Genomic DNA, 16,606 nt, shown 5'->3' with positions numbered 1-16,606 from the left:
CTCCTTACTTGAGAAAGGATATACCGGCACTTGAAGGGGTACAAAGGAGGTTCACCACGTTGATTCTGGAGTTGAGGGGCTTGGCGTAAGAGGAGACACTGAGTAGACTGGGATTATATTCATTGGCATTTAGAAGAATGAGGGGAGATCTTACAGAAACTTATAAAATTATGAAGGGAATAGATAAGATAGATATGGAGAGGATGTTTCCACTGGTAGGTGAAACTAGGTCAAGAGGGCATAGCCTCAACATTAAGGGAAGTAGATTTCATACTGAATTGAGAAGGAACCTCTTCACCCAGAGGGTTGTGAATCAATGGAATTCCCTGCTCAGTGAAGTAGTTGGCGCTATTTCAGTAAATGTTTTTAAAGCTAAGACAGTTTTTTTTTCGGACATTGAAGGAATTAAGGGATACGGTGAGAGGGTGAGTAAGTGGAGCTGAGTCCGTGAAAAGATCAGCCATGATCTTATTGAATGGCAGAGCAGGCTCAAGGGGCCAGATGGCCTACTCCTGCTCCTGGGTCTTACACTCTTATGTCCTCAAAAGTTAATGGATACAGATTCTTTAAATAGATTCTTGGTGTTTAAGGGATGAAAGATGATCGGGGATATGCGGGAATGTAGAGTTGAGATGATCGGGGATTTGTGGGAATGTAGAGTTGAGGTGATCGGGGATATGCGGGAATGTAGAGTTGAGGTGATCGGGGATATGCGGGAATGTAGAGTTGAGGTGATCGGGTATATGCGAGAATGTAGAGTTGAGATGATCGGGGATATGCGGGAATGTAGAGTTGAGATGATCGGGGATATGCGGGAATGTAGAGTTGAGGTGATCGGGGATATGCGGGAATGTAGAGTTGAGATGATCGGGGATATGCGGGAATGTAGAGTTGAGGTGATCGGGGATATGCGGGAATGTAGAGTTGAGATGATCGGGGATATGCGGGAATGTAGAGTTGAGGTGATCGGGGATATGCGGGAATGTAGAGTTGAGGTGATCGGGGATATGCAGGAATGTAGAGTTGAGGTTAAAAATCTGATCAGCCATGATCTTATTGAATGAGAGAGCAGGCTCAAAGGGCTGAGTGGCCTCCTTTTATTCCTTCATTGTATGTTCACAGGAGGGAAGCATTGTGCCCATCGAGACAGCTCGTTGAGAAAGCTCTACAATTCAATTAATTGTTTTCGCATTTCCCTGCAATTTCCTTTTCAAGCATTATCTAATTCCTTAATTTATCTGCTTCAATCACTCTTCCTTGGTCTGCTTTCCAAATTTTTACAATTAGCTCCATAAAAATATTTCTCATCTCCCCTTCTGGGAATTATTGTGAATCCATCCCCTCTGGTTATACCCGAAACCTTGATTATCCGAAGGACACAGGCGGACAGTATTTCATTCGGATAATCAAATGCTGGATAACATTGTTAGCCAAGCATCGAGACCTTGTGATCTTGTCCGGATAATCCAAAATTTGGTTAATCAAATGCCGGATAATCAAGGTTCCTCTGTAAACTGTCCTGTCAATGGAAATATTTTCTTCTAATTGACTTATTCAAAACCCTTCCTAATTTTGAATATTCTTTTCCTTTAGCACTTGTTCTGTCTCAGGGCTTTTTAAAACATGATTTTTTTTTTGAGCACCAGTGACCTGTGTTCGATTCAAGCCTTGGGCGACAATCTGTGTGGAGTTTGCACATTTGACCCCTGTCCACGTGGGTTTCCTCTGGGTGCTCCCACAATCCAAAGATGTGCAGGCTACGGTGGATTGGCCATAGTATTCAGGGATGTGCAGGTTAGGGTGGATTGGCCATGCTAAATTGCCCATAGTATCCAGGGATATGCAGGGTCGCTGGAATAGGGTGCTTCCACACTGTAGGGATTCTCTGATTAAGCCAGATGCTCTCATTCAGAGGTTTGTAAAAATATTCTAAGAGCCTCACCAAAGTTTGTGAATGTGTAGAAAGCAGCCTTACACATTCTGTCAATTTTTTTTTCTCTCATCAATTGGTAAACTTGCTCGAGTGTTACAACCATTCACTGCAGCATTCAGTTTCACCACTCATCTAGGCTCATGAGAGCAACGGTACAACACCTACCCAATCATCAATCTGATGTCCACCACCCGCGACAACTTCCACATAAATAATAAATATTTTTCTTTCATGGTGGAGCTAATTTCATACAGAAAGAGGGTGAGCTTGATCAATTCTTGATCTGTATCTTGACTGTCAATTCAAGAAGCAGTCATTTCAATTCATCTGTTACCAAACACATTCGGTGCTCAGTTCAGCTGACAAAATTTTCCCACCACGTCATACAATTATACATTCAGAGTCTACTTCAGGACATGAGTATGTAATCTAGGCTGATATTGGCCTGGGGGTATCCTGTATTATAGGGGAAACAAGGATTACGGGGACAGCAGCAAGGAGCCAAACACAAGGTTTTCTTGAGGGAGCAGAACAAACTTATTACCTGTTAAACCCAAGAGAAATAATGTACACACCACGTAAAGCATACAGTCACTTAGACCCTCACGTTTGCACACATACACATAAAGTTAAAGGTGATTGTATCCAGTACAAAGGGAAATTAAAGAATGTATAGTTTAGAAACATGAAACAGAGGTAGATTTACTGCTTTCTTGGCTGTAGTCAGCGTTAGAAAATGTTACAATTATTTTAAAGTTCTCAGCTCATCAATGGTCTTTCTTTCTGGTTGTTTCCCTAGGAACCTGGCCACATTCTTTGAGTAAGAGAGAGAGAGAAATAGAGAAATCAGCTTTTCTTTTAGTAAGCTTTTGAAGCTCTCAGAACCTCCTTTGAAATACTGGTTCCAGTCTGCTTTTTTGATTGTTCCTCTATGACAGCCACAATGTTAGTGTCCAGTACTTCACATTCATTAATGAGTCCTTGATTCCATAATCTATACAAACACTGAAACCTGTTATGAGATATCTCTCTTCACACACCTGACATTCCATTTGTTACCTTATTTCCACCTTGAAGTGTGCTTTATATTTTAAACAGTTTGCTTTGTCCCAATTCAACTTGCAAGATTCAACCAGTGGAACGTTTTGAGAACCATATCTTCAAAAGTGCCAGAGTAGAGACTTGTGACTCCTTCCCATCTCCTTTGATGATAAAATTATTTGTGAGGCTTGCACTCTCCCATTCAACAATAAATTCACTCTGTAAGTGAGATTAAGTCCAAGGGAGTAACGACTGTAGTATTACTCAACAACCTAAGGGAATGTATGCATGATAATTCTCAAGTTTTAGTCGAGTCATAGAGTCATAGAGATTTACAGCACATAAACAGATCCTTCAGTCCAACTCATCCATGCCGATCAGATATCCCAACCCAAATTAGGCCCACCTGACAGCGGTTGGCCCATACCATCCAAATCCTTTCTATTCATATACCCATCCAGATGCCTTTTAAATGTTGCAATTGTACTAGTCTCCACCACTTCCTCTGGCAGCCCATTCCACTCACGCACCACCCTCTGCATGAAAATGTTGCCCCTATGTCTCTTTTATATCTTTCCCCTCTCACCCTAAACCTATGCCCTCTAGTTCTGGACTCCCCCACCCCAGAGAAAAGATGTTGTCTATTTACCCTATCCATGCCCCTCATGATTTTATAAACCTCCAAAAGGTCACCCCTCAGTGTCCGATGCTCCAGGGAAAACAGTCCCAGCCTGTTTAGCCTCTTCCTGTAGCTCAAATCTTCCAACCTTAGCAACATCCTTGTAAATCTTTTCTGAACTCTTTGAAGTTTTGCAATATCTTTCCAATAGGAAGGAGACCAGAGTTGCATGCAATATTCCAAAAGTGGCCGAACCAATGTTCTGTACAGCCACATAAGACAATATTGTTTTAAATACTTTATCAGCTTTAATTCAATGCAAGAATAACTTGCTTCCACTTTTAGCTGTTATGGAGACTTAGAACTATAGAATTTTACAGTGCAGAACAAAGCCATTTGGCCCATCGTGTCTGTACTGGCTCCCAAAAGAGCTACGCAGCTAGTCCCACTCTCCAAATCTATCAAGACTTGAAGATTATCATTGATGTATTCTGGAAGAATGTTCATGCAAAAAGGTTCACAATTCTATGTCAAATTTATCTGATGAATAGAGTATCCTTTTTTTTAGCCAAATCCATGTCCTAACAATTACTTTTAAAAGAAAAATTGTGAACTAACAGAAGTTTCAGTGGGATACAATGCAATGTATATTCCTATTAGAGCTTCACAGCAATTTAAAAGCTACAACGAGTCAAAATACAAAATTAAAAATTTTTGATCATTTATTTCATGCATACAAAAAATAATTTCCCTGAAAAGTTTAGATTTAGGTGGGGTTTTTTTCACCACTGAGATTATTGATCATTTTTTTCCTACTGAATGGATTTACTGCCATCTTTTAAAAAAGGTTTGAGTATGGTCACAGAATTTGTTTTACAAACAGAATGAAATATTTTGGCTTCCTACACATCGTGAGCAGTCCATCCAGTGTCTTCTTATGCCACAGTATGCCAGCCCAGATGTGACGCATCTTATTGGCAGCTCCGGCTGGTATGATGTATTTGCTTGTCCTCTTAATGTACTGATTGCTTAAGGCAGTTCATTCTCTAGACTTTCCCTGTCTCTGACTTGGGCAATTTTCCAAGCTTTAGAAAATACATTCCCCTGATAATAAAACTAAGACTGGAAACATGGCTTATGAAAGAAGAAATCACATCATTTTCCCTGTGTTGTCGCTGATGATACATGATATTGGTGTGTTTTTATCTAAATCTCCTGTTCTCTTGGGCTGTCTACACATTGTGGTCATGGAGGAACGCATGTTCTCTCCTGGTCTCTGCTGATAATTGTCATTAGAGAAAATACTTTCCCTTCCCCCTGTCTTCCCTCCTCCGTGAGGCTTCTCATACCAGTGGAGTTGGGATTAAGATTTCAGTAGCACAAATCAATATATCCAATATATCCTTGCTCCAAACACTGCTTAACCAGTTGACTTCATGAAATATGGAAACAATGTGGCTTAGAAGGTGAGGTCACTAACAACTATCACTCAAATTTCTTTTTGATTCTTCATGTCCAAAGTCTATTTGCGGGTCAGTTATTGGGACATAGGATCATAGGGTCATAGAGATGTACAGCAGAGAAACAGACCATTTGGCCCAACTCGTCCATGCTGACCAGATACCCTAACCTAATCAAGTCCCATTTGCCAGCACTTTGCCCATATCCCTTTAAACCCTTCCTATTCATGTACCCATCCAGATGCCTTTGAAATGTTGTGATTTTATCAGCCTCCACCAGTTCCTCTGGCAGCTCATTCCATACATGCACCACCCTCTACATGAAAATGTTGTCCCTTAGGTCAGTCTCAAACCTTTCCCTTCTTACCTTAAATCTATGCCCTCTAGTTCTGGACTCCCCCACCCTAAGGAAAAGATCTTATCTATTTACCCTACACATGCCCATCATGATTTTATAAACCTCTGTAAGGACATCCCTCAGCCTCAGATGCTCCAGGGAAAACAACCCCAGCCTATTCAGCCTCTCCCTACAGCTCAAACCCTCCAACCCTGGCAACATCCTTGTAAATCTTTTCTGAATCCTTTCAAGTTTCACAACATCCTTCGGGTAGTTGTATGACACTATGATATAAATTCTGTGTCCTATGATCCTGCTCCACTAGCTACCTGATGAAGGAGCAGCGCTGTGAAAGTTGGTGCTTCCGAATAAACCTGTTGGACTATAACCTGGTGTTGTCTGACTATTAACTTTGTCCACCCTAGTCCAATACCAGCTGCTCCACATCATGGCTTCCAGTAGGAGGGAGAATTCTTCATAAAAACGTCCAGTAAGTCTTCACACACTTGTTCCTCAGTCAACAATTTAGTATCTTTCTCTTAACAAAATAAATGGATTACTAGTCCAGTGATGGTAATGCTAAGACACTATCTTCCCCTCCATCTTGTCACCAAATACGGTGCCAATAATGGAATAGAATAACATGTGGCACTGCACAGCTATGTTGCAAAGTTAAATGATGTCGAGACGCTGGTGTTTACTGGGGTGGACAAAGTTAAAAATTACACAGCACCAAGTTATAGTCCCCCAAAAGCTAGTACTTCCAAATAGACCTGTTGGACTATAGCCTTGTGTTGTGTGATTTTTAGTAAAGCATGAAAATGTGAGATCAAATCAGGATATACTAGGGAGGTTTGGTGGTGGTATTGGGGATGATAATGTCACTGAATTCCTCATCAAGCACCTCAGGTTGATATTATTAGACATGGGTTTGAATCTCTCCATGATAGATGGTCAAATTCAATAAAGTGAGATCCATTGTCATAAAAACCCATTTGGTTCAATAATGTCTTTTGGAGAAGGTAATTCAGACCCTGTCTGAGCCTGCTTGGGACCAGCAACAGTGTGGTTGACTCGTATTTGCCTCTGTACCATTAATGATGGGCAAAAACATGACCTTGCCATGACACTGATATCTCGAAGGAGGATATTTTGTCCACATGACTGAAAGCTTGGTCAAAGAGAAAGGTTCTAAAAAGCATCGTACAGAAGGAATGACAAATAGAGAATTGAAAGGTTTAGGAAAGGAATTCCAGATCCTTGACTGAAGTAATTGAAAGTGTGACCACCAATGGTAGAGCGATTAAAATCAGAGATGCGAGAGACTAGAGTTAGAGGAGAGCCAATATATTACAGGGCTGTGGGGCTGGGAGAGATTACATAAAAGGGAAAAACAAAGCTATACAGGGATTTGAAAATAGGAATAAGAATTTAAAATAACACCATGACTTAAATGGAAGCCAGAGGTGAAAGGTAAACAGGATTTCATTTTTACAAGTAAGAATGCGATTTGTTGAGTTTTGTCTGTGGCTGACAGAATGTGGAAGGACAGCTGTGAGTATACTGGAGTAGTCAAGCCCTGAAATAACAAAGACTTGGATGGTGGCTTCAGCAGCAGAGGAGTTAAAGTAGGGCAGAAGCAGGTGATATTATAAGGTACAAATAAGTAGACTTGGTGTTGAACAGTAATAGGGCCAGATGTACATTTTGGAATCACATACAACCCTAAGGTTATGAGCAGCTGAGTGCAGCCTCAGAATATTACAAGGGATTTGAATGCCAGTGGCTAGGCAACAGTGTTTGTAACAGGGATGGAAGAAATGACTTCAGTCTTCCCAATATTTAATTGGAATAAGTTCCTACTCAGCCACCACGGGATGTCAGGCAAGCAATTGATCATTTCAAGGCAGTGTAGGAGGAGAGAGAGATTATAGATCTGGGTGTTTTTCACTCTGAAAAATCAGATAATTTTGCTGAAGCGAACCATGTAACTGAGAAATCATTGAAGGAATCAGATTTGGAAGACATCAAAGACAATAGTGCAGCAAGAGAAGCATTTGGTTAAAGTCAGAGGTACAAAGATGGAAATGGGTCATTAAAATTTCACTCAACATGACAATAGTGGAGAGGTGTTGGTGGAAGCATGAGTTGTGTGGATAACCTGCAGAAACTCCAACATCTCTCTTCCATTTTCTAACTTATGGAAAATCCCAACTTGTATGTACCTATTCAGAGCCAGATCCTCTCGAGCAATAGCTTCACATCCTACCCTATAAGACCATAAGACATAGGAGCAGAAATTCAGCCATTCAGCCCATCCAGTCTGATCTGCCATTCAATCACAGCTGAAACATTTTTCAACCCCATTCTCCCGCTTACTTCCCATAACCCTTAATTTCCTAGATACTCAAGAACCTATCTATCTCAGTCTTAAATATGCTCAATGACCTGGCCTTCACAGCTTTCTGTGGCATTGAGTTCCATAGATTCACCACTCTCTGGCTGAAGAACTTGCTCCTTATCTCCATCGTAAAAGGTCTTCCCTTTATTCTCAGGCTGTGACCTTGGGTCCTAGTCTCTCCTACCAATGGAAACATTTTCACGCCATCCACTCTGTCCAGCTCATTCGGTATTCTGTATGCTTCAGTTAGATCCCCCCCATCCTTCTAAACATCATCAAGTATAGACCCAAAGTTCTCAAATATTCCTCATATGTTAAGCTTTTCATTCCTGGGACCACACTCATGAACCTCCTCTGAACCCACTCCAGGGCCAGTCCATCCTTCCTGAGATATGGGGCCCAAAAGTGCACACAATATTCCAAATGTGGTCTGACCAAAGCCTTGTAGAGCCTCAGAAGTACATCCTGCTTTTATGTTCAAGTCCTCGCAAAATAAATGCCATCATTGCATTTGCCTTCCTAACTAATGCCTTAACCTGCAAGTTTATCTTCAGAGAATCCTGGACTAGAGCTCCCTAGTCTCTTGGCATTTCAGACTTCTGAATTTCCTCCCCATTTCGAAAATAGTCCCTGCCTCTATTCTTCCAACCAAAGTGCATGACCTCACACTTTCCCACATTGTGCTCCATCTGCCACTTCTTAGCCCACTCTCCTAACTTGCCCAAATCCTTCTGCAGTCTCCTTGCCTCCTCAATGCTACCTGTCCCTCTTCCTATCTTTGTATCATCTGCAAACCTAGCCAGAATGCCCTCAGTTCCTTCATCTAGATCATTAATGTATAAAGTGAAAGGTTGTGGTTCCAACACTGAGCCTTGCGGACACCACTTGTTACTGGCTACCATCCTGAGAAGGACCCTTTTATCCCCACTCTCCGCTTTCTGCCAGACAGCCAAGCTCTATCCATGCTGGCACCTTGCCTGTAATCTTACTCAGGAACCTCCTGTACGACACCTTGTCAAAGGCCTTCTTGAAGTCCAGGTAGATAACATTCATGGGTTCTCCTTGATCTAACCTGCTCATTACTTCTTCAAAGAATTGCAGACAATTTGTCAGGCATGACCTCCCCTTGATGAAACCATGCTGACTTTGTCCTATTTACCATAATCTCCCAAGTATTCAGAAATCTCATCCTTCACAATGGATTCCAGGATCTTACCCATGACCGAGGTTAGGCTAATGAGTCTGCAATTTTCCATCTTTTGCCTTGCTCGCTTTTGAAACAGGGGTGTTATGTTAGCGATTTTCCAGTCCTCTGGGAACCTTCTTGATTCTAGCGATTCCTGGAAGATCACCACTAACACCTCTACTATCTCTTCAAATATCTCCCTTCGAGCTCCGCCTGAAAAGTCCTCATAGCTCCATTCTTCATCACCCTTCTCTTCTTTCACAACTACTTCCTGTTTCTTCGCAAGTTTGCACCTGTATGTTAACCACATTCAACTCTATCTGCTTAGCATCTGCCTGGGCCTTTCCATTGCCATAATGCTATCATTCTACTTAGCAATATTCAGTCTCTGATAAACCACTATTTCCTTCAGCTAACCACTGAGAAGCCTGAAGCTATTGTTTTTGGCTTCCAATATAAATTCCGTTGTTATTCCTGTTCACTGTGACAGGCTCTTTGTGAAACCAATGTTCTATTTGACCATGTAATTTCACCAGATTCATCCCTGGGCTGGTTGAAGTCAGATATGATATTGAGGAGAGTGGACTTTATTCTCTAGAGGTTCAAAGAATAAGAATAATCGCATCAAAGCTTCTACGTGGGGTGGATCTAGATAGATTGTCTCCCCTGGAAAGACATGAAAAGGAGTCAGAATAAGGGGCAGCTATTGAAGTCAGAGATGAGGAGAAATTTCTTCGCTGAGAGGCTGTGGTATCTTTGGAGTTCTCAGGGCTGTGGAAGCTCAGTTATCGAGCACGTCCAAGACAGCAATTGACAGATTTTGGGATATTAACAACATCAAGAGATATCGGGATAGCGTAGGAAACTGTCATTGAGTTAGGTGGTCCTCTATACTGTATGTGAATGGCAGAGCATACTCAATAGGCAGATTCTACCTTCCTGAGCCACGCTTTTAACAGGGGGGACTTGGTTAGCTCAGTTAGCTGGACTGCTGGGTTATGAAAGTTGAATGATGCTAATACTCTGGGTTCAATTCCTAGGATGATCCTGCCTTCTCAGCCTCACACCTTGCCTAAGGTAGCTCTTAAGTTAAACTCACCAGCAGTTATCTAATGAAAGAGCAACACTGCGGTGACTTTACCTGACCCTTTTTAACTCCATATCATTGACATTTGTTTTGATATTTTTATTGCATTTGCCTCAGCTTAATCTGCTGACAACGAAAACAACGACTTGCCAACTGCAGCCTTGACTATTCAAATGCTGTCCTAATACTCTCCACTTACCCTCCATAGTAAACTACAACAGATCCAAAACTTAACTTGTGGTATCCTTTCATGCAACAAGTTTTATTTGCCCATCACCTCTGTATTCTTTGACAATGACAAAAAGTCTGGCGCTGTAAAAGCATTACAGCATTACAGCATCATGTAATCAGGAATGTGGGGTCAGGAATTCCTGATGAAGAGCTTATGCTCAAAACGTCAACTGCCCTGCTCCTCGGATGCTGCCTGACTAGCTGTGCTTTTCCAGTGCCACACTTTTTGGCTCGGATCTCCAGCATCTGCAGTCCTCACTTTCTCCTATTCTTTGATAATGTTGACTTGATTTCTGATCCCCAGTATCTCTGTCAGCTCATCAATTAAATCTAGACCCATGAGTAGCCCCAGTCCTTTGTATCTTGTCTATTAGTCCCCCTGCTGGGACTAACCTCCTCACCCCTTCTGTTTTCTTCCTCAAAACCCATTTCTTTGACAACATTTTGAGTCATGCAAGCTATTCCTTCCTCTTTTTGTCTGAGCAATATTCCTTATACCTACAACAAATTTTGAGATGTTTCTGCTTTGCCGATCCAATTTCTTTTCCTCTTATATTCTTGTTAGATTTTGGATACAAAGGGAATTATGGGTGATTGGTATAGTGCAGGAGAAGTATAATAGAGGTAGAAAAGTCAGTCACGATCATATCTAACGACAGACCAAGTATGAAGGGTAAAATGGACTACTGCTGACTCAAAACTAATGTTCCTATATAAATGCAAATTAAAGTGATGTAGAAGACCTAGGAAAAAGCTGTTCTAACATTAAGTTTTCAGATATAAATGTATAAAGGAATATTGGGTGTAAATGAATAATATAAAAGCATTGTCAAACGTACCTCTAGGAACAGCAAAGCTTTTCTTTTTTTAGAAAAAAAATCAGATTGGCAAACAAAATCATTGCTATAAAGTCCGCATTCAGATCTGGTGCATTTTATCATTTTTCCCAGTACATTTTGCAAGTGTTTCAAACTTTGAATCTGAGTAAACAAAATTAATACAAAATTATAGAATTAGGGTAAATCGATTTCTTTGACTTAATTGACACAAGCAGAAAGTAAACTTTGATCTTCTAACACAGTACAAAGTGATGTGGTTAAGGAAGGTTTGCAGTGTCAGGTGAATTGCTGCTCCCCTTTGAGCCACTGGTCATATACCACTGAATAGCCATTGAAATCATATGAGACATTCATTGAATTATACTTCAATCAAATGTGTTTATCATGTTATGACAGCAAATCATAGATTGTACATTCTTTTATGAGTCTGTCAGCTTGTCTGTGAGTGCTGTATGACAAATTGGACAAGTGAAAGAGTTTCATAAGAAATGATGTCACACATGCATTGAAAAATGCATTTGTAATCATGCTTTAAGGAAGATAAATGAAAGGAGCAGATAAAATATTGACAGTGAGTGTTCTGCACTTGTACAGTTTTACCCTTGTGATTTATTTTCTTTTATAAAAAAATTGAAAAACGTATATTAAACAATTATAAGTTATCTTGAAAGTGGCACTTTTAAATTATGCCTTTCAATTTTGGATGTGCATTGAAATGAGACAGCATAATGTGCAGTGTGCATTAATGCTCTCCCTTAAATAATGCTGCTTTTAACAAGGACAGTATAGTTCCTGACTTGTTTGCTGTCTCTTTTGCCTTGCCTTTTATAGCCTAATATTTTCCAGGCTGGCATTGCAATAATCTCCATTAGCTTTGGCTATATTTCCCGATGAAACATTGTGGATTGTCCTGGAAAGATTTCACTTGCAGCAATTTTCAAAGATTATTGTCCAAAGCATCTGATTCTGACTCAGGATCAGCCATATTCATAGGAGAGCCCTGAGGAGCATGGGAATTTTCCATCAGAATTTCAAACTTCCTGGGTAATTCTCACATAGGTCCATGCATCAGACTTCAACAGAGTCCCAACACACAGCTTCAGTCATACATCTGGTTTCTTATCATCTTAATAATTGGAATATTTCACTCTAGACTTTTAAAAAGTACATCATTGACTTTCAGCAACACTGAAGGAATGGCAATATATTTCCAAGTCAGGATGGTGCGTGATTTGGAGGGAAACTTGCAGGGGTTGGTTTTCCTATGTGTCTGCTGCTCTTATCCTTCCAGATGGAAGTGGTTGTGAGCTTGGAAGGTGCTTTCTAAAGATGTTTGGTGAATTTCTGCAGTTTATCTCATAGATGGTACACACTGCTACTACTGAGCGATGGTACTGGATGGAGTTGATGTTTGTGGATGTGGTGCCAATCAAACAGGGCTGCTTTGTTCTAGATGGTGACGAGCTTCTTGAGTGTTGTTGGAGCTGCTCCCATCAAGGCAAAGTAGTGAGTATTCCATCACATTCCTGACTTGTGCCTTGCAGATAATGAAAAGGCTTTGGGGAGTAAGGAGATAAGTTACTTGTTGCAAGATTCTTCATCATAGAGATGTACAGCATGGAAGCGGACCCTTCGGTCCAACCCGTCCATGCCGACCAGATATCCCAACCCAATCTAGTCCCACCTGCCAGCAGCCGGCCCATATCCCTCCAAACCCTTCCTATTCATTTAAATAATATTCTGCTCCTCTATTCTTCCTGCTGAAGTCCATAACCTCACATTGTATTTCATCTGCCAAGTTGTTGGCTATTTGTGTAACTTGTCTAAATCCCTCTATTCTTGTAGCTAGAGTATTTGTATAGCTAGGAGGAGAAAGTGAGGTCTGCAGATGCTGGAGATCAGAGCTGAAAATGTGTTGCTGGAAAAGCGCAGCAGGTCAGGCAGCATCCAGGGAACAGGAGAATCGACGTTTCAGGCATAAGCCCTTCTCCAGGAAGGATTCCTGAAGAAGGGCTTATGCCCAAAACGTCAATTCTCTTGTTCCCTGGATGCTGCCTGACCTGCTGCGCTTTTCCAGCAACACATTTTCAGCTATTTGTATAGCTAGTATAGTTGGGTTTCTGTTCAGTGTCAACTCCCCAGTGTTTTGATAGTGGGGGATTTAGTGATGGCAACACCATTGAATGTCAATTAACGATGGTTAGATTGTTTTTTTCTTGGAGATGGTCAATGCTTGGCATTTGTATAGTGCAAATGTTACTTGCCACTGGTCAGCTCAAGCCTGGATTTTATCCAGATCTTGTTGCATTTGGACATGGCTGCGTCAGTATCTGAGGAATCTTCTGTTAGTATTAAAATATTTCTGTTATTACCTGGACATTTATGAAGATATTTAACTTCAAGGTTGCCAATAGGCTCCAGAGGCAACTTCCCTAGATATTTAATTATTTCCAGCTCAAGAACTGTGAAGCTAAGTTGTTAGAAGTACCTTTTTGTAATAACATCAAGTGTAAAATACCTAAAATACAAGATGAAGTTGTAAGCCGATCAAACTGGGCAGGAGGAGTGAAAATCAAAGCAACACATTTGACACTTGTTTCTGGTGTTAAGAAAACACCTGTTTTAAAATAAGCAGCAATGACACCTTCCTAATTAAAGCAACAATCTCGTTAATGTGTGCAAAATTGGGGATCTACCACAAAAATAAGAGTGCAATGCTGCTGCTGATTGATTTAGGTTGTATGCTCTAGAAAGGCAATTCAGTAAAACTTGCTAAATGCCCGGCTAAGACTCTGTAAGGAAAGTGTACAGCATCTGGGAGCATGGTCTGGATTTTAGGTGGGTGGGATAATGTGATTGAAAACGTGGCCTGACTTGCTGCACTCACCTGGAAACGTGCTGCAAATGCCATGATGTTTGCTCCTGTGGGGACCGTATATGTGAGATGTAGTCAGGCCTACTCCTGACTGAGGTAAGGCTGCTTGAGAGGTCTGTCTTGCTTCTCTAGGATTTGGGCCCAGTTGTTTGAGTGCTTGACAACCTAATCCTCATTTCTCACCCCATCATCTTCCCATCCGAGCCACATCCATGACGATTCATGTAGTAAGTAGTGACCCTAAAATAATCCATGCAATCCTGCTATGGCGGAATTTGAATTCAATAGTACTTCTAAAAGTCTGGAATTAAGTGTCTCGTGATGACATTGTCAATTCTCAGGAAAAACCCACCTGGTTCTCTGACGTCATTCAGGAAAGGAAACTGTCATCCTTACCTTGTCCCGCCTACATATGACTCCAGACCATGTGGTTTGTACATAACTGCCCTCGGGGTAATTAAAGTTGGGCAATAAATGCTGAAAATGTGTTGCTGGAAAAGCGCAGCAGGTCAGGCAGTATCCAAGGAACAGGAGAATCGACGTTTCGGGCATAAGCCCTTCTTCAGGAATGAGGAAAGTGTGTCCAGCAGGCTAAGATAAAAAGTAGGGAGGAGGGACTTGGGGGAGGGGCGTTGGAATTGCGAGAGGTGGAGGGAGGTCAAGGGCAGCATCCAAGGAACAGGAGAATCGACGTTTCGGGCATAAATGCTGCCTACCCAGCAACATCCTCATCCTGTGAATGAATAAAGAAAAAAACCCTCTCCATGACTCCTTACAGCGGAATGCTAAATTTATGAATAATTCATGCCCTTCATATTCTCAATGCCAACTTATGCCTCACCAACCATCATATAGTGTCCTTTTATTGTCCATGCGAGCTCAATCACTTTTGCCCCGACTGACTTCACGGGTTACATTCAAATAAAATAAAAGAAAAAGTTCAAATATCTATTAAGCCATTATAACAAACAAAACTCCCATTCATGAGAGTCCATTCAAAACATTTAAATGCTCAAGTACTTAATTCATTATATTAAAAAAAATTGATAATCCTTTAATAATCTCAGCTAGTCCCTTAAAAATCTTGTTGAACTGCCAATCTCCAACTCAGATAAATTGTAGAAAGCAACTAAGCATTCATTGTAACATTAGGTCATTACTCCAAGAGGATAACTATGAAAAGCTGTTATAATTGCTGGATCAGGTTTTCTTTTTAGCCCTCACTGACACAGGCTGCCTTTTTCCCATTCTGAAGCTGGGGTTTTAAATAACTTAACTGTTTGACAATTTTACACTCCTCATGAACACTTTTCTCCATGCTCCTCCACCCCACAGACTGTCTAAAACAGCTGGTTAGAAGTGATGGTATAGTTGAACGATATTAAAATTCAAAAAGGAAGACATAAACCAATGTGTTTGACTGAACAAATGTATTAATTATGAAAACTCATTGTTTATTAAAATCATTTGGGATTTTCATGACTTGATTCCACGTAGGTGCCAACGTGCATGCTTAATTGTTTGCATTGTAATTTTAGGTTTGTAATTTAATTAGAAAGCTAATTCCATGTCCTTACATACACAAATGCCTTAATGGATGAATCAATCTGTTGTTTGTTGTGAGATTAATTTCTGGAAATGTCAAGCTAAAAATTGTTTGATGTCTTCGCCAGCATTCTGTGAGGACGGCTGCAAGAATGGAGGCACTTGCATCGCTCCCAAGTTTTGCGCATGTCCCCAGGGATTCACAGGGCGACTTTGCGAAACAGGTAAGCACAGGAGCTGCTTATGCAGTAATTACAAGATGTTCTATGTATTGCCACGGAAGTTCTTTTACTCCAAAGAATTAAATAGTAAACAAAAAAAAACCCAAAGAACAGCAGACGCTGGAAATCAGAAACACAAACAGAAACTGCTTGAAAAACTCATCAGGTCTGGCAGCACCGGTGGAGAGAAAGCAGAGTTAATGTTTCAAGTACAGTGACCCTTCTTCAGAACTGAAGGTAGCTAGGAAAAGGTTGGTATGTCTGCAAAAGATGGTGTGGGGAAGGGGGAAGGAGTAAACGACAGGTGGAGATGGAGCTCAGAGAGAAAAACAGCTGAGCAGACACGGAGTGGGTAATGGTCAGCCTGCGGGAAGCAATAGCTGCTAATGGGGACTATTTGTGGCTGAAAATTGGTTGTTTGTGGTAGCCGCCCATATGATGACAAGGCCTGGTGTGTGGTAAGGACGTGGGAGAAGATATTCAGGCCCTAAAGTTATTGAACTTGATATTGAATCTAGAAGACTGTAGACTTCCCAAGTGAAAAATGAGGTGCTGTTCTTCCAGGTTGCACTGAGCTTCACTGGAGCACTGCAGCATTCCTGAGACAGAAATATTGGCCAGGGAACAGGATGGGGTGTTAAAATGACAAGAAACTGGAAGCGGGCAGTTGCAAGTGGTGTACATGTCCCACCTCTCCAAGTTTGCATGTTATATATTCCTACAGAGTTGAAAAGCATGGCGCTGAAAAAGCACAGCAGGTCAGGCAGCATCTGAAGAGCAGGAGAGTCGACGTTTTGGGCATAAGCCCATCATTAGGACTGTGGAAGGAGG

General features: G+C 41.2%; 1 protein-coding gene across 1 annotated transcript in view; it reads left to right on the top strand.

Moving 5' to 3' along the window:
- Positions 1-16,606, top strand: part of LOC122559324 (protein kinase C-binding protein NELL2-like) — a 360,484-nt gene that overhangs the window by 225,004 nt on the left and 118,874 nt on the right. Inside the window, exon 15 of the mRNA XM_087997004.1 lies at positions 15,683-15,778. Within this exon, the coding sequence (XP_087853130.1) occupies positions 15,683-15,778 (96 nt within the window). The remainder of the gene's footprint in view (positions 1-15,682; positions 15,779-16,606) is intronic.

The sequence above is a fragment of the Chiloscyllium plagiosum genome, unplaced genomic scaffold (genome assembly GCF_037043375.1).
Source record: "Chiloscyllium plagiosum isolate Xiang-an unplaced genomic scaffold, Cpla_swu_hap1 HiC_scaffold_19, whole genome shotgun sequence".
Lineage (NCBI taxonomy): Eukaryota > Metazoa > Chordata > Chondrichthyes > Orectolobiformes > Hemiscylliidae > Chiloscyllium > Chiloscyllium plagiosum.
This window is presented reverse-complemented; position numbering and strand designations above follow the sequence as displayed.